This window comes from Mesitornis unicolor, unplaced genomic scaffold (genome assembly GCF_000695765.1).
Source record: "Mesitornis unicolor isolate BGI_N332 unplaced genomic scaffold, ASM69576v1 scaffold2637, whole genome shotgun sequence".
Taxonomy (NCBI): Eukaryota; Metazoa; Chordata; class Aves; order Mesitornithiformes; family Mesitornithidae; genus Mesitornis; species Mesitornis unicolor.
This window is the reverse complement of record NW_010196932.1, coordinates 152,740-171,907: the sequence shown is the minus strand read 5'-3', so window position 1 is coordinate 171,907 and position 19,168 is coordinate 152,740. Positions and strand designations below refer to the sequence as shown.

Genomic DNA, 19,168 nt, shown 5'->3' with positions numbered 1-19,168 from the left:
TTCAAGTGAAGCTGAAAAGAATTTCACCTATTCCTCACCTATTCTGTGTAGAATTTACTATGCATAGAACTATGGTAGAGCTAATAGTCTGTTTCCTAGTTATTATGCTGGATAGTATGTGCTGTTCTGTTATTAAACTAATGGCTGCCAGCTCTGATCCAAAGATGATCTCTTGTCAGTGTTATTAGAACACAGGACCAGGCTCAGCACTCTTTTTAACTCAAACCTATTTGTTTATCCTAGGTGATAACAAAAAGAGAGAATTAATGCAGCAAGGCAGTAAGCCTCATGACCAAGGCACAGCTAAATCATAAGATGTTTCCCTGTTTGCAAGTTAAGGGAAAAGGTAAACAAGGTCAAAGCTTCAGATCCATGGTGATTTAAGACAACCAAAGTTGTGATTGCTGCAATTTATTGTTATTCTTTTGCCTATAGTAGCACTCATGCAATGTCTCAGTGAACCACTTCATGGAGAGCCAAAGCACCTGAAAACTACTATTTTGTATCCCAAATAACTGTTTTGTGGCATTTTTTGTTAGCCTTCTTAGCAGCTCCACATGATTGCCTCATTGCTAGGGTGAGTAGAAGAGTCGTCCCAATTTGGATAGACTGGCTATTGTAGGACTGCTTCCTAAGACAGCAGCTTTCCATTTCACCTGGCAGAATAAACTGGAAATTGCTGCCAAAAGAGGTAATCCCATTGTCTCATTTCCTCTCTTGCTGTTACCTTCTGCACCTGTTTCCTCCGTCTTGTTTGCCTCAGATTTAAGGGCTTTTGTGGCTTTATGATAAGCCAGTTGAGTGAGTTTCTATAACAAAGCAATTCAGTGCTTCACTGAGTTAGCTTTTGGTTGACCTACCTTGTTGTACCAATCCATTACATTCGATTCAAGGCAAGTGGCAGAAGCACATAGCTACAGTTAGAAGTACAAATGGAGCAAGACTTACCCAACTTCGGCACCACATTAAATACAAGGTGATGAAACACAGCACTTGTTGCAAAGCATTTGTGAGAAGCAGCCAGGCAACAGAAAGAACCAGACATTAACTCCTTTGCAACAACCACTGGTGGTAGACTTGTGGGATTTTAAAGAGGGAGGTGTGTGTGCTTCATTTCTGCTTTTTCAGGAGAACAGAATTTGGGGTTTGAAGTTCTGGGGGTTTTTGTTTTCTTTTTTTTTATTATTTAAATTAATCTGACCCTGTTTGCCTCTCATCCAACAATCCTACAAAGTCTTGAACTGTGACAAAATTGCTAAGGTTAAGGAGAAAATAATCGTTATAATAGACAATAGGTATTTAATTCACTGAAGGAAAAAATATAACCCCAAAAGGATGAAAAGTTATGTTTTTGCAATGTAGGTTAATGTTTACAAATATTAGCAGTAGACAATAGTCACTTCATACTTAGGTCTATTTCAGATCACTTTCTCTGTAAAAATCATCAAACAATCTTTTAGTTACTTCAGATAATATAAATCCAAAGTATAGGGGTAGATTTTCTTTTTCATTAGCTGATGTCAGCTAGACTGATTTCATGTTAAGAATTATTTTCCTACCTTTTTTGTTTAGGCTTCTATGGTAAACTTGAAATTTTTAGTGTGATTGATTTTGTTGTCTTTCTGAGTATAAATATGAATCAATTTGAAGGCCTGAGTATAAAAAACGTAGGTACTTTTACATTTCTATTTGGTACTTCAGATTAAGGAGTTTCCATTGTAGTTCTTCTTTCGTGTAGCTGAGGCTGCAGAAGGCATTCTTCGTCGGCAGTTGTCTTCTTTCAGTGAAATACTCCCTGGGAATGAGTTCTGTTCAGTGATATTTCTCATAGTTTTTTGTGCTTTGCTTTTAACAAGACGTTTTTTCCCATCTGAAGTAACAACATTTGAGTATTTTATTTCTAAATGATACCCTATTTTAGATTACAGCTATTACTGATTTGGTTATTTTATCCAGTAATATTTTACTAATTCATGCAGATTTTCCAGTAAGATTTGTAATAATCATGGCCACTATATTCTTGCTCTTAACATGTAAAATTGAGCTTAAGCCTGGATTTTGAGGCATAAACTTTTTAATGCTGGTGTAAGGTTTCAATCTTTAACTTTTCAGCACTGTATGTGAAACCTTATACTTCTAAAAAGCACTAGGATCTCATTGAATGCTTCTGTTGGAAAGGCTTGTTTGTTTGTTTTAATATATTCTAACTTTGTTTCTGGAATTCTTTATCTTAAATCAAATAAGGCAAAAGAGTTCAATCTGTCTGCTTTGCAGTTAGGAAGAAGCAGCTATACCCTTGCTTTTGTATTTCAGGTAAGTTAGAGGTCTGGGCTTGTTTACTGGACTGTTATGTACAGCTATACACATAGTAACAATTGAAGCCTTCAGGTTTTTAAAGTGAATGTCAGGCAAGTTTACTTATGCTAGAGTTTTGCCATTCAGTCCGCAAAAAACCTGAAATACTTCAGAAATTCTTACTTGAAAATGTGATGGCTGCCATCATAAATAGAGGCATGTTATACAAATATTTAATTAAAAGTTAACAATTACCCATTTTAAGAGAGTTAATAAACGTTTTCAATATGAAATATAGGTTTAATTTTCTACTTCAGTAACTAATTATTCTTTTATCCAGTTGTATGACTTTCTTGTAGATCTCTCATCATTCCAAGAATGGATTAAATGCAATCAGAGGGGAGCCTTGATTTGATGGATGTGAAATATTATGCTAGAGTGAGGCTATCCTAATATAGGTACTTTTCAATTGGACATGGATTATGCTCTGTGAATCTTGCTAATGTAACTCAAAGTTTTGATACTCTACTGTTTTAAATCTTTTCTTTTGTAACAAAGTTGATGGTTTCAAACATAAATTAAAATTCATATATTTATCTTATTTGACCAAATTGTTTAATTTACAACCATGCATGATGAAATCCCCATCCTTTTGACTCTATAAGATACATTAGGAAAAATGCATTTTTAATTTACTGTTTGTATTTTATATTGGTGTAATTCAGTACAGTTTCCCATTCTCAGTTGTTGAACAATCATGTTTAGTAGCATGTTAAAAGGAAAATTTTGATATTTACATTTTACATATCTTTGTTCTTTTCTTTAAAGATTAAATTAAGCATGTGTTTAATATTCAGGTTTTTTACATTTATCAAAATGTTCTATCTGAATTTATTGAGGACTTTAATGAAATAGTATTTTCTAGCAAGTTTGGAAATGTAATTTTTTATTTTAAAGCTGGCTTTTCTTCTCCTTAGCTCACTGGCTAGCAGTTTTGCCATGGGTCACAAATGCTATTTTACTTCTTTCCTTTTAAGTTCTTTGAAGACTTCAGCATATGCCTAATTTTATGACTTTTGTCAAGTTACACACACCAATAATCTGTGTTATGATCAGGGTCTTAAAACAGTTTTTATTGAAAAGAGGAAAACACATGCAAAATTATTCATTTTTAGTCTAACAAAGGTGGTATTGTGCTGGTAGAATAGAAAAGACTCCCAACCTATCCTATGAGTCTTTAGGATGGTGCAGAACGGTATGGCTTTGTCCATGTACTGAGTCAGTGGTTGTATGTGAGGTCCTTTAAAGTCTCTTCCTATTTCACAATGTTTCTGCAAAATGCAGTCATTTGCCAAGGACTTGACTGGACTGAACCCCTTGCTGCATAAAAGAATTCCTGTGTGATCTCAGGGCTCTGATTTTTGGACTGTGACTCATTCATCTGTTCAGTGGAGGGACTGACTGTCTACAGCAGTGTGGCAGGTGGGAACAGCAATTACTTTGTCTTCACTGATTTTTGCACAGCTGTATATGTAGTAATGTTTTAGGTGAATCATTCAGTCTTTTATTTAGATCTCCTGAATTTATCTAGGTCTTTGTTTCTTATTAGTTGGTTTTTGCTTTGGGTTCAGCTTCTCTGTAATTTCGACTCCCATCTATAACGTAAAAATATTAATTTACTTCTTATGGGACTGTTCGAAGATAATTATTAACAGGTGTGGGGCATTCAGATAATGTGAGGACAGCAATGTAATAATCTAGAGAGATTTCCTAGTTTGAAGTGAGGCTTTTGGGATCTCTTTATATGCTGCGAGAAGTCCTGAGGTGGACTCAACTTCGTGATATTAAAAAAAAAAAAGAATTAAAAAAATCCCAAACGATACTGTTTCTCCCAGACAATATCTAAAATTTATCCATGTCTATAAATCTCAGCCCTGGACTACTATGCAGTTTAACAGATTAATTAAGAAAAAAGGAATAGATTAATGTATTGAAACTCTAATGGCCACATTTGTCTTAATCTAAGGATATTCACTTTTTCCTGTCTGGAAATGTTGTGCATTCTTGCAGCTGGCTTTCAAGGTCTCATGTCTTTGGCTGCTGAAAACCTGTGTGTTGCTGTTCTTCTGGAGTACTCATGGAAAGGTAACTGGCTTTAAATTTACTACCTTTTTCAGGAGAACGGAGCCCTTACCAGCTTGGATTTTTCTCTTTTCCTTTATGTGTTTATTAACGTTTGCCTGTTAGAGGTATATTAATCATAGAGGCATTAATAGTTATTGTCAAAATCTAGGACACTGAATATTTTCATCCCTGCTATAAAAATTGCCATTTGACTCTTCAAATATTCATCCAAATAATTGTAGGCATTTCTTGATGACACTCAGTTGCAATAATTTCCTCTAAACAGTTTTCTTGCAGTTTCAGTTGTAATATAGTGCACCTTGACTAGTAAAGATTTTTATTGTTAAGCTTAACCATAAGACAGTCAGGGACTGTAATTGCTTCTTGAAGGCCATTATGATAGTACCCAGTTTAGGAAAAGGCATCAAGTAGTTCAAGCAGTTTACTGATCATATTAATCTTCCCTTCCAAAGAGCTAGGTTTGCCTATTAATCTTGATGTGTGTGAGTAGATTAAAACAAAAAAGGCTCAAACCTAGTTTACTCCCAAAGCTGGGGAGAAAGTTTTTTATAAAATATAAAATTAGCATTTTATAGAAACATAATGAAATCTTCCAGGTTATCTCTTTTGTCTTATTTTATTATAAGATGTTTTCATTTACATTTCAATTACTTCCAAATTATTCTTCCAGAAATACTCAGATGCCTACCTGTAAAATATTAGCTGTACATTCTCGTTAACAAAACATTGATACACTGAACTTATTCAAGTAAAAAATGGCTTCTTCCTTAAAACAGGTTGATTAAGCTTCTGAATCTGTGTGACCAAATAACTGTTTTCATATCCATTAGAATACAGGTTTTGCTTCAGATGTAAACCCACAGAATTACATATAGAAATGGATGATTTAAAGTGACATTAGTCAACTTGATTTTTGTAACTGTCTAAAAATGTTAAAGTTAACTGGCTAAAAATGTTAAAAGTTCTTAACAAAGTGCCCTCTAACTAAGTCAAGACTTCTTAAAAAAAATCTTTGAAGCAATATACTCAATAATTTTTAAGTCTTCTGATACAGAAACTAGTAATTACTCATTCAAATAGTAAGAACTTTTGTGTATCATTACTTGCACAAGGTGGATACTGTATGATTACTGATAAAAATATTTACACATGTTTTTGTAAGGGTTTTCATATTTTCTATTTCATGCAAGTTGGTGGTGCATCTTTAAATGAACAAGGCCATGTATTGTATTTTAATGATATAACCTCATTTTAACCACTGTGCTTCATTCTCAAGGGTTTTTTTTAATAACTGAGCATAATTGTTGTTTTCCACTGATCTGAAGTTGAATGAGAATAATTATTAGTGCCTTGGTTGGTTTGCTTGTTGTACTGCATTAACTGCACAGTTTTTTGAGGTGATAATTCACTACAGAGCTCTGTCCTGTGCAATTATTTCAGTGATTTTTGTGCATTTGAACTTGTGATCAAATCTGAATCTAAAAAGTTAATTAAATAAAAAAACCCAAGATGCTTTTTGATATTTTTTTTTCCTCTGCCAGAAAACATTAATTGCTGGTAGCTTTTAATTTGAGCAAGAAAACTAAAGACTCTGAAATAGAATGCACCTGTTTTGGGTAATTTATTAGGTTAAATACAGATAACAGTTTAAAAAACATGTGTGTAGAACATTATAGTTGATGACCTGTATTCTTTCACCAAAATGATGTAAGTTATCTTACCAAGTTGAAGGTACCCACCAAGAATTTTACAGGTTGCTTACAGACCTTCAAATCACTGAATCATATTTCCTGTTTTGAAAATCTTCTAACAAACTGCTCCACCATTTTGAAGCCAAATCCCTTAGAAACATTCATCTAATTTCTTTTGAGGATGTGTGTAATAGAAATATATCCAATAGATTTTTTTTTTTTAAGTGGATTAACATTTTTTTTTCTCCTGGCTAAATCTCCATTGGACACATGTATCAAGTGTGCAGTTGCCATATAACATATGCATCTCAAAAAATACCACTGCATGTTTTCCTACAGTCTTACCAAAATATATATCAGTCCTGATTTTCTAATGATTATAGACTATCTTTGATCTATCTCTTAAGAATGCTGAATATTGCTGGCTGTAATATTTTCTGTGGGATACTTATACTAGAAATTATTCTAATTCAGTTTGTGGGTATCCTGTAAGTTCTCAGATGTAAGGTAGATGAGAATGATGATAAATGATAAAAGAATAGATTAAAGATTTTTTGAAGTAACATTCTCAGAGGTAACACCATTTCTGAGCAGTCAGAGCTATAATGTTTAGGTTACTTAACTCAGTTGCCATCTAAAAGAAGTGAAATTGGATTTCTGAAATATAAGAGAAGAGACAAATGGCAATAAGTAAGCTGAAATTTCTAAAGGGAAGATCTTGTGATAAAAGGAATATCCAGAAATCAGATAGTAGAAATGATATGTGATGATGCATCTGGAAGGCATTCCCAAGAAGAAATTCTCTTGTATAGTGTTCCCAAAAAAGAAAAAACTGTCACCAGATTATTAGATTGATTTTCACAGTGATGACATTCTTGAGTTCTTGCTGAAGTATATAGGCAGAATTATTTAAGCAAGCCAGTGCTTTTCTGTATCTGTACTTTAAGCATAAGGCCTTATTTGGAGACTTAAGATATTCCCAATTTAATTGGAGAATTCTGTGTGTATAAAATGCTTGACTATGAAAAGAATGAAATAATCTTGTAGGAATATATTTTTTCTTAATCTACTTTCTCTAATTTGCACTGATTAATCAATATTTTTCAGAATGCCTCTTGCAGGTGTGGGCTTATACAGGACAGTTAGTTTCTCTACATTGTGTCCCATCTGGCTATTGTAGAAGTTCAGAGCCCATAGGAACTCTAAGCATGGGTTTAAGAAATAAAAGCAAATTGAATAAGAAATATAAAAGCTGGTGGAAATTTTTGAGTTTTATCTTTTCTCTGTGCTTACCCTCCTCTTCTCTATTTTATTACTTTTTCTTTAATTTGTTTACCTTTGAGTCCTGATGTCATCTTTTATATGCGGAAACATTCACATTCCCTCTTAAATCAAAGTGCTTCTGTTCTGTAGAGCTGGGTTAACATGCCTGTGAAAGCAGAGTATAAATTCCTTAGCACTGAAGCCTTTGAAAACTAAAATACTGTGACAAAGTCCGGTGTCGCCGGAGCCTATTAGCTGGGCTGTTAGCTTGTGGTGAAAGCAACGTGCCCCGAAATGTCAGGCAGCGGGGCTGTTACTGAGAGGTAATTGGGAGCAATTAGCCGGTCTCCCTGCTGGGCAGATCGCTATTACCTTTCTCCTCGTTGCCGTTCCCCCTGCTGCCACTGCAGGACAACGAGTTGTGGCAGAGATGACTCCCTGTGAGTGAGTCTGTGTGCGTGCGCGTGTGTGTGTGTGTGTGTATGCGTGTGTGTGTGTTCGTGGAGGCGGTGGAGGCGTGGGGCAGCGCTGCGCCCCGGCCCCCTCCCCGCCCCGCCGCATTGTGGAGGGAGGGACCGCGGCCGCAGCGCCTCCGCCGCCGTGCGGTGCGGGCGCTGTCCGAGGTGCTGAGCCGTGCGGAGCTGGGAGCTGTCCGAGGTGCTGAGCCGCGCCGCGCCCAGGCGGCACCATGGTGTTCGCTCCAGGTAAGGACTGCAGCTTCCCGTGCCCAGCCGGGGGAGCCCAGGGGGAAGGCCCCGACCTTGCCGGAGAGCTACTCGGGGGGGCTGCGGGGGAGGGGGTAACAGCTGAACCAGAGCTGCCACCGAGCAAAGACAGGCAGCTTCAACGAAGGTGGCTTAGTTTAGGATGTGTTTAGCTGTAGAGCCGGAGGTTATGAGAGTCACCCCTGTGGTTCCCATCAGGGACAGGAGACTCCTATACAAGTGTGTAGGGGACTGTGCTTGTCAGATAGCACAAAATGATTAGGAAGGAGGACATGGCCTTGCAGTGGCTGCAAAGTGAGTTGTGTCCCCCCCTCCTCCCCCAGCCTCCACACTGGTGGCTGCCAATGAGATCACCTCTATAACTCATGGAGATATTTTACAAATTTCCCCCTCCCCTCCCCCAAGGTACTTGAATGGAAGAAAACAGAAAGTTTGTTCAGTCCAGTTTTTACTGGAACAGAATTGAAGAGTTCATCAGGAGCTCATGTCTAATGTGAGACTTCACTCTAGAAGGGTGCAGAATCTCTGCTGTTTAGTATATATGTGCTACAACATAGAAGAAGGGAAGCTACAGAGAATCTGCTTTGGACTTGTACCATTCTGCTTGGAAAACGGCAGTTTGTTTTTGAGAAAGGGATGAGAGGCCCAGTACCTCCAGGATATAAATTTAAGTGAGGCATCATTGTTTCTAGTGTACGTATTTCTGTAGTGAATTGACTTGAAATTAACTTCTTTAAAGTTGTATAATTTTCAGGAAAAATGGTGAGTCAATAGAAAAGGGAAAGTAAAGCCTGCAACTTCATGATGAGTAACTATTAATACCTTTGTTTTGCAATGCTTAGAGAAGTTTTGTGTTTCTTTGAAACTCTATATCCAGTCTATGAAGGGATAAAATCCAAAAGCTTTATGCCTTTATTTAAAATATGGCCGTGTGGTTAACTTTGCTAACTCAGCAACTCAACAAAGTCCAATTCTTTAAGAAATTAATATCCTTTTTCAACAATCAGAAGTTCCTTTTGTCTCTTTAACTGCCCAGTTGCTGTCTAATTTGATACTTTCCCATGCATTGTGTTCTGAAATTGGGACCAAGTTATTTATCTTAATACACCTAGCCACTGTTTTTTATAGTACACCATTCATATTAGGGCTTTTTTTTCTGAACTACTTTTGTCTGATAGACTGTCACCATTAACTGTACTCATTTTTGAAATGCACCATGGGACTGGAATATTGCAGGAAGAGATTACCTCTAAAATAATGAAAACATGTTCATTTTCTCCAAGGACCAACAATGAACAAACCCCAAATCTCATTAATAACTGCATGAATTATTCTTTTCACAACTCTAATCCATAAAGAAAAAAAAATCTGTCTGAATCTGTCTTTTATAGTCATTCTCCTTCAGTCTGCTTATACGCAAAGAAAAGCCCATAGTTTCCTTACAAATTTTGCCATAATATACATAGGGTAACTAAGTAGGAGTCTGTAAAAGAGATAAAACAGAGAGGCTTGATAATCTCTTGTATTCAGACAGAGCAAGCCTGAATGGATTGCATTTTTTATTGCTTTTATTCACTGTAAATCAGCTCTGCCCTGGTATTATCCCTTCTCTAGATACTTAAAAAAATAATAAAATTCAGAGTTTTGCACATATTTAGCATCTTCACATTACTTAAGGCCATATGATATAGAAATACTTTAAGTTTACTACGAAACTGAGTTTAATTTCTTGAGTTAACCTTCTGATTTCATCTCACTGTGATGAATAACCTTATTTTCTGTTTAACTTATTTATTGGGGGGTGGGGGTAGGAGGGGCGAGGAAGAAAAAAGATTTGTCTAGCTATAAGTGGTTATTGATGAAAATGATACACATTCTTTCAGGACAGGTGGAAAAAAGAAAACAAAACAACAACAAACAGAAGGAAACTCTCTTCCAGAAAAAGTAATGGAATTTGTTTATCTGAAGACAAAGATAAGGTTTTGCATATGAATAAGATGATGCTCTCTTCCTTAAGATAGTGGGTATGTTATTGCAGAGCATGCAATTAAAATGCTATGTTAATAAACTCTTTAGTAGAAGAAACTTGCCAAGTTTAAATACACTTTTCAAAAGGTGAAGCCAACTGATTATTGACTGATTACTTTCCTCTTAAACTTCAGCTCTTTTCTCTAAATCTTACAGCCAGCTACTCTGTAAAAACAAAAGCAAAACAAACAAAAAACCCAACACCTCCCACTGAAACCCTGCAAAGCAAATAGACCAATCGACCACACCTCACCCAACCACCCCCCTCCAAAACACTCCTGAATATTACTGAGCTAGGTACGTCAAAATTTTTGCAAAAAGGCCCGTATTGCCCTTCGTATTCAGAATTGGACTTTCTGGGTCATTCTAGACAGTACATTGCTATTTACAGGTGTGCAAAAAAACTACTGTTCATATGTGTTCTTTCTTCATACCCAATTTTAAACAAATCCAAGTCAGTTTCAGAAGAAGGGACTGAGAAAAGTACATTTTTCCTTGCTTTAATCTGACTGAGGCATCACTGTACTTTGTTGTGCTGGTTGGTTGACGATAAGTTGGTGTATAGGAAATGCAATGTGAACTCTATGAAATGTCTGGGAGTTCATTGTCCTCATTAGAGGATTCCCACATGACGTGCTACCCTTACAATAGGAGAAATAATGGATATGTGGACAAAGTACACATTGCAAAGTTTAGCTTCTTTCCTTTTCCTGAATTGAACTGCTTTAGGCAGCCTGGCAAGTAGAGAAAAAAGTGTTACTGATTGTTAGATGTAAAGATGGTGGTATGCATAGGACTGCAGAAGAGAAGTGTGACATTTCAAGGTTTTAGATTAGGTCAAAAAAAACAAAGAGAAGTCATCATTGTTGAATTGGTAGATTTTCTTAGAGAATTCAGAAGACAATGTATTGCAGAATTAAAAAAAAAAAATCACTGCCAAATTAACTTATAAAAGATTGATGACTACAAATAATTCCACAGATAAAATAACTCTCCTTGTAAAGTAAGGAATGAAGAGGTATTGAAACCATTATTTGTTCTAAAGCATCAGCAAAAACTATAGAATGCAGCAAGCTTTTTTCTGTTAACACATCATTAGTTTGCAAAGGAATGATCATTTCCAGTATCAGGCTATCTGATCAATAATAATCTTATTTTTGTTTTTAAATGAACTTGTAAGATTTAACAATATTTTTAAATGTTGCTAATCAATATCATACTGCATCTTTGCAAATTGCTTTCAGTCACTTTTCCCCAAAATGACCGTGGACATATTCCATGCTTATTTTCAGACCTAAAAATTTTTCAAGTAGAAACGTAAAATAAAATTTAAAATAATACTGTTTACTTCTGATTTACCTGAACAAGCAGGACACAAAGGTGTTTTTCATGCCTCAAGGATTTTTTTTTTCATGGTATTTTGCACATGAGTCACTCAAACACTTATATCTTAGACCTTTGCTCTTATGTCTATGTACTAATACAGTACAAAGATGGCCTACATTTTTAAAACTAGCTTTAGAATAAAGTTAGAAGTTTGTTAAGGATATTTGAGCTGCCTAGTGGATTTTCTATGCAACTGTAACTAAATTATAATTTCAGTTATTATTTTAGTATATTTTGAGAATTTTACTCTATAATGTAAGACCCTAAAAAAATTACAAAAATAGTCTCATCGTTGCAGGCCATCACTGTTTCACCTAGTCAGTACTGTACAGAGCTGAGTTTGCTTCAATAAGAATTTGCATTTTTTGATAAATAATGTCTTTTAGAAAGAAAACAGTTTTTATCTGAATACATCAAGAAAGATTAAACATTTACAGTGGCAGCTTGTTTCATTGTCTGAACACTCCTGTCTTTTAAGCTTGTTTTTACTTTGAATTGTGCTATTTCATCTTGCAGGTAAATCTAGTTATTTTTCAGTGTAATTTGAAGAGTTCCGTCTTACCTGATATTTCCTCTATAACTAGGAACACACAGACTTTACTCATGACCCTTTCAACCCCAAAATAAGAAGGAGGTAGAACTCTTTTTTGTATCAGTATTTTAATGTAAATAAAATACACACATAAAAGATGTGTGAACACATCTAAAGTTTAAAGATAGACGTTAGAGGAGTCAGAATATTCACTGCTCAGCACCTTTTTCTTACAACAGCAATGCTAATAGCTTTTCAACTTGCTTTTCAGCAGCACAGCTGTTCTAAACATTTTTAAGCTAGGAGTAGTACAGCAGACTTGCGTAATGACACTGAAGATCAGTGGCACATCCTGTACCAAACATTTTAGGAATCTCATTAGACTTCAATTGAAGATGTAGCAGCTGCACACTGAAACAGATGTGCTTACTTGTCTGAATAGTCTTGATCTTCTCTAGTGGAAAAGCTGGGAAAGCAACAAAGCTGTTGTGCATGTGAACACATGAAATTTCTTGATAACCTTTGTCTTTTTTTGGTCATAGAGTTACAGGTACTGTGAAGAACCCTGTCCATAATGCACAGATCAAGACACTATGGAGGGAACTGTTAAGGAATAGAAAAATTGCTATCAATAATTTTACTTTTCTGAAGATAACCTATTGTGGAATAACTCCAGTGTTTGTGCTCTCAGTGATGAAGCATACTTCATCCATGAGAATGATTGTAATAAGGCAGAACACAGCCCTTGTCCCTGTTAACTGTTGTACTACATTCTGCTAATCCTCTATGTGCTGCAGCATGACCCTCAAAAAACCCTGATATAAAATTTAATAGTATATCTGTGTAGGATTTTTTCTCCTGATCTTAGTGTTGACAAAGACCATGTCATGAACATAATTTGGGGCTACAAGCAAGACTACTTTGTAGACCTCATGCGGTCTCATATAATGGTTCTCTTGTCCAGAATTCTGATGGTTGGTATGAGTGTGCAAGCCAGTTGCCCCTCAAAATTATCTGACAATGTATTTGCAGCTAAGAGCTTTCAACAATACTTCAGAGTGTTTGCTGCCTGGTAGGAAGAAATCATATAGGAGGAAATTTCTTTTTCTTTTTTGCTGAGAAAATTTTTTTCTTGTGTTGACCTCTTCCAAATGACACATTGATCTTTCCCCTGCTGTGAAACTCCACTAGCAGATCTCATTAGTGAGGTGAAAGAAAGTTAGTTCATAGATATTCAGACATGTGATGAAATTAGCAAGCTTTAAAAGTAATCAGAAGTCCTAGATACAGTATTTCGTTAAAGTATGAATCAATACACTGTTAAAAACTGGCACAGAAATTACTTTTTCAAATTATTTTTTAACAGAATTGAAAGCTTAAACAAGTGAGGCTGGCACCTTTCACTTGCATTTCACTGGATTGAATGCTATTCAGGTTAGCAGTGAAAAGAATTCTGTCTTTGCAGTGGCTGTGTAGTGGCCTATATCAAAGGACTTGTTCACAGTTGGGGGATGATGGTAATAACTGATACAGTCATTACTCACGTACTTCCTAGCACTGTGTATGGGCTCCATGTACTGAGCAGGAAAAACTGTGAACGTACAAAAGGAATGAGTTACACTGACCTCTAAAGTTTGTCCCCCCATATCATTATTCTTCTAGACTAATTACTCTGTCGTACTTGTTACAGGCAAAGAATGTGATTCCAACCTTGTAAGCTTTATAATGATCATGGAAATTAAATGCACTTACTGTAAAATACAGTGAAAGGTAGATTTATTCCTATACCTTCAATCATGTCTATGAAGGATTTTATTAAGGATGCAATTTCTTTTATTAAGTTTACAAATACTAAGTTAAGCAAAAATTATTTGCAAGCAATGTATTCGTAATTTCTTTATAGGCTTTCTGAAATTATCTTAGTACCACTTACCCATTTGTGGTGTGTTCTTTCACTAACAATTTGCAAGCACCTACAGAACAAGATTTATTACTTTTTAAGGGATTACAATTGGAGCAGAATCTTTACTCATGTGAGCAGAAATGAAAAGCTGACCTAAAAACCCATGAAATGCTTTAGGTTCCTCTAGAATGCCTTGCCAGGGAAGTCAAGGTTGGTGAGCTCTGTGCTGCTGTTGTCTGACCCTGCAAACACCTGTAGTCGTGTTATCAGAAGACACTGTCTTCCCTCTTCAAGAGAGTCTGAAATTTTCTGCCTGAAGAAGCAAATTGAGCCATATTCTACTCAGATATTTCTCTAATAGTAAGGCAAATATAATCTCCTGTGGATTACTTACATTTGCTTCACTTTGTAGTATGCATATTTGATGTAATGACACTGTATTTTCTTACTTTGATCAGTGAATCCACTCCCCATGTGTCAGTATGGAGGGGGTGCATATCCATTACTACTTCTGTCAGATACTCAGAGATTCACATTACATTTTGTCTTGAAGTGTTTTCTTAATAGGGTGGTATATATTTCTCTGGGAAGCTAGAGAATTTGCTTCAGGAGGGGAAAGCAGCATTTCATGGCATCCTGTTGCAAACAAGGATTCTGTCAAGATAAGAACTATGAAAAAAGCTGGCTTTTACTGTTTCAAGTTGCACTGGAAATTTATATAATCTTTGATTCACTTTCTCTTGAGAGTTTGTGTATATAGATACATATATACATACATATATAAAATCTCATATAGCCTTATGTACAGCTTTCAAACTCTGCTCACATTCTAAAATAAACAGGTTTTTTTTTCTATACTATCTTGTGCATTGCCAGATTTAGATTCTTGAGGATTTTTGTTTGTTGGTTTTGATTTTTGTTTGTTTGTTTTGCTTTAGAGATTAGGAAGGGCTGCTTCAGCTGAGGTTTAACTAGGCAATTTCTGAAATTAGACACTGAAAAATATGGTATAAATTGAAACACATCTAATATGTAGCAGAATGCTGTCACTGTTTTGCTGGCTTTTGACAGGTTACATAACCTCTTCCCTATTCTCTTCACATTAAAACAAAACAAAACATAACCCCGGTTCTGATATTGCAAGTTTTAATTAACCTGTAGATAATTCTTCAGGACCAAAAACCATGAAGTGTTGCAGAAATATAAACACAACAGCTAGCAAAGTAAACCTTTAGTAGTGGATATGCCTCCACAGAAAACTTTTCTTTCACTTATGCTATACAGTGGTGGATACCAAAAGTCTTCCAACACCTAGCAAGCCTATGTATGTCAGTAGGGATTTGTGCAAGTTCACCAATGAGCTTTTTGGTACAGATTCAGAAGGTCTCAATGTTATCTAGCTTTCTGTGCCTCATATTTTCTTTTTTTGCTAGAAATCTCTGAGCACCTAAACAGTAGAAAATAGACGGCAGAGGCAGTTACCCTCTCATATATGGGTGACCTGTATCTGCACCATTGGACTGCTTCCTTCATGGGAAAAACATAGTATTTTATGCAGAGAGATTTTTTATTTCAGTATTTGTAGTGTGTTTCCTAAAAGAAACAGTAAAATAGTACAGATTATGAGAATTTAAGGTTTTCATTACCTTCAGAGCAGCTGGTCCCAGATGCTCTTTAGGAAGTATCTTATTCTTAATACGCTGAACTCTAACCTAGGTGCTAAAAACCCTTGTAAGTTAATATTAATTTACAGTATTAGATCCAGAAATTTTCCTTCTGGGACCAAAATCTGAGTATCACACTTATGGGTTTGGTTGTGGCAGAATTTTCAGTAACTACTACTTTGAAGTATATCCAGTCTTCAAAGCAGAAAAGGTATAGTCCTTAAGCAGTGAATTTATTGCTATATATGAAAATACCTAGAAAATATTTAGATTGAAGTCTGTAATTTGTTTTTAGTTAATCTTATTAAAGTATGGCAAGAAATCTTACTAAAACATGTTGAGAAAATGCTGAAGAATATATAATGTATGTGTAGATCCCAGCAACCTCCTAATCTAATCATTTTGGCTGGCATATTTCAAATAGTATGAAATATCTCACTAGAGTCTTTAAAAAGATAACTTTTATACAGCAGACACACCAAAAAGACTTCCAGATATTATTTTCTCTTAAGAAAGAGCAAAACTCAGTGGAAAAAAATTTACAAAAACTCAGCTTAGATATAGCTGATGTCTGGATAACAAAGATACAATTAAGTATTACTCTGGAGATATTATGATCTCTTTTGAAACAATTTATCTGCATTTCTGCTCTTCTCCACCCTTCCATTCCTCCTGGATTTGTGTTCAGAGCAGTGTTTGTCCTGCTTCATTCTTGTAATTTGTTTTGAAAAGTAAAATAGTCTGTGTTGGCCCCTTTCTGATAAGAGTTCCTCTTCCATGCTAGTTGCACAGCAGGCGGTAAGAAGTGAGGTTAGGGCAGAAAATGTAATAGAACTGAGTTGTGCCTCTTCTAGTGAAAATGAGTGTTAAAATCCTCTGCACACCACAGGTTAAGGAATTGGAAAAACACAGCAATCCTATATGAAAGTACTTCTAGCATTTCTGATATACTTGGTGTCCTGAAATGCTCAATGTCAAGGAATCAGGGCAACTGAGTATTGCCCTTGGATACTTGACAGCTGTCAGTCAGGACCTCACAAAGCTCCATTTTAGAGCATGAGAAACAGTACTGGATAACTTTAATACAGTTAAGAATACATTTCTTATTTATTTTTTTTTTAAGATTAAATTTACAACTTAATTGTAGGACCTTTTCATGAGGTCTCTGAACTGGTATCATTACTGACATAGAGAAAGATCGTGTTTCTAATCCTGTAAATAGTTTAATGACACTCATGCATAATGTTGGATTTGTGCACGTGAGTTGGAAAGCCTTCAGCCATGGCTGACTGCCGTGCTCATTCATTCTGGATGTAATTAACATGACTCATCAACATTTCCTGATTATGGATGCTGTGCAGCCTCATATTTTGTATCTCTTCTTTGAATTAGACTTCTAGTGCTGAAATTCTAAAGCAAATCAAATAAGATTTTTTTAACCATGTCAATTCACAGGTTACAAAATATTTGCCAGAAGAGGCTCACCTGGAATTTCCATGCTATGACTGAAAAGATGGAGAGATATGTCTCTGCCCAGTGCTGATGGGAGGTTAAAGAACTGAACTTTGTTTATTGTAGTAGAAGAATATCAATATTGATACTAAGAATGTTACTGTTAAATACTACAACATATACACATACATTATGTTAGAAACTTGGCAGGTTCTTCAATTTTTTTGAAAGATCTATGGTTTGTAAACATAATATAGGTAATATCCTGCAACTCTTTTCCATAATTACAGCACCCATGCATACATATTGGAGCTTGTGATGAAGTCTTATTGTCACAATCTATACTTCGATTCCATTAAAATTTTTTATTCCATTTCTGTTTCATTAGTACTGTCAGTTGGATTATAAAACTTACAGTAGTAATTTTAAATAGAATTGAAATAGATATACCAGAAAGCAGTATTTTAATTGGATTATTATTAACTTTTCTTAAAAATAGAAAGTATTTTTCTAAAGTTGCAATGCTGCAGAAGATAGTTATAATGGTAAACTATGGCAATCCAAAGCAATATATCGACAAAACAAATAGCAAACTTTCTGGTTAAAGGATATACCTGCATAATCTCATGTAAAAATCAAGAAAGAATATTTGCTTCATGGATCTTTCAGCTTCAGAAATGTTGCATAAATTAAAATCGTAGCTGATGGGGGAATACACTTTGGGTAATCATTAGTTTTAAATTGCTCAGAAGTTTGCTTGTGATTTTTGTTAGTTTTAGATATGGTTAGATTCATAGGTGTTTAGACAAACTTTTCTTTTCTTTTTTATTTTTTTTCTCTTTTTTTTGTTCCATAAGAACAACTTTAGTGGTATTCATTTGCTGGAATTAAACTGCATTTGTTATTCCTGTGAAGCAGAATATAAAACTTTTGTCCTCTGATGCATGGCCCTTGGGATTCATGAAACCTATTGTATAAGCTAAGCTATTCTTTTCAAATGCAATGTTTGTATTGTGTCTCAAGACAGAATGAGACCTAACCTGCAGGAAGACACGATAGGCTGCATAAATGCCACATGCTTTGAAGAAAGTTGAATTAAAATTAAAGACATTATTTTTCTCCTGGGAAAACAGTAACTTCATACAGGTGAAACAGCAAAAGGGACAACTAAGGGACAGTAGAAGTTTCCTGAGTTTGGATGTTCAATCATGGTTCTGTATACTCATACATGACTAATGTCTTCTTAAAAAGTATGGGATAAATTATTTCTAGTCCATGTTCTCCAAGAGTCCAAATTTCTTTCCTACTACAGCTCATTCACCATGTAGCCCCTGCTCTCTTTCCATGTGAGAAATGTTTCTTCTGTTTCCTTCTAAATCACTGATTCTGCACCCACTGAAAAGTGCCTTATTCCCCCATAGTTCACTGCTAGCATTAGTGGATCTGAGATGGACCTGCATCTTTGCAAGAGCAAGGTCATGCCTGTGGTAGTTTAACTTCATGATAGTATTCCCACCAATCCTATGAGTAGATGTGGTAGAGAACTTCACTACAGATTCAAGCAAATGACCTGTTGCTAAGTGTTACTTAGTAGGAGTGTTTATAAGGCATATTAAATATACCCTGGAGCAAGCTGAGAGGGAAAAGACACAGGGGATATGAACAGAAAGTGCCAGAGACTATTTTGCTTGCTGTCTGGAAAGGAAATGACTCAGGATGCTTTGAAGAAAGTGAAGTGTGTAAATAAGAAAAGGTCTATGCACAGCCAAAGTGAAGTTCTTCAAGATTTAATCTGTGCTAAATGCTCGTCCTCTGTATCTTATTTTTCATGTATACTTCTCTAGACACATTCCATAGTCCAAAAACATCACAGAGAATGTGAAGTCTGCCACACAAGATGTTCTTGGACTTAAACTAATACTAGTTCTAGTAATTCAAATGAATACTTGGTATTGACTTCAAATGCTTTTATTCTCTTTCCAAACTGCTGGCGTGTTTTCCTTCATGGGGAACATCTTGAAGTGAGCAAAGGGATTTTCAGGGTATTGATACATGGCATTAGTTTTAGATGAGAGTAAAACATG

At 35.6% G+C, this 19,168-nt stretch overlaps 1 protein-coding gene across 1 annotated transcript in view; it reads left to right on the top strand.

The window, feature by feature from the left end:
- The first annotated feature begins 7,979 nt into the window (after positions 1-7,979).
- The window catches only part of LOC104543905 (chromosome unknown open reading frame, human C18orf42), a 15,501-nt gene continuing 4,312 nt past the window's right edge, over positions 7,980-19,168 (top strand). Inside the window, exon 1 of the mRNA XM_010188625.1 lies at positions 7,980-8,098. Within this exon, the coding sequence (XP_010186927.1) occupies positions 8,083-8,098 (16 nt within the window). The 5' untranslated portion in view covers positions 7,980-8,082. The remainder of the gene's footprint in view (positions 8,099-19,168) is intronic.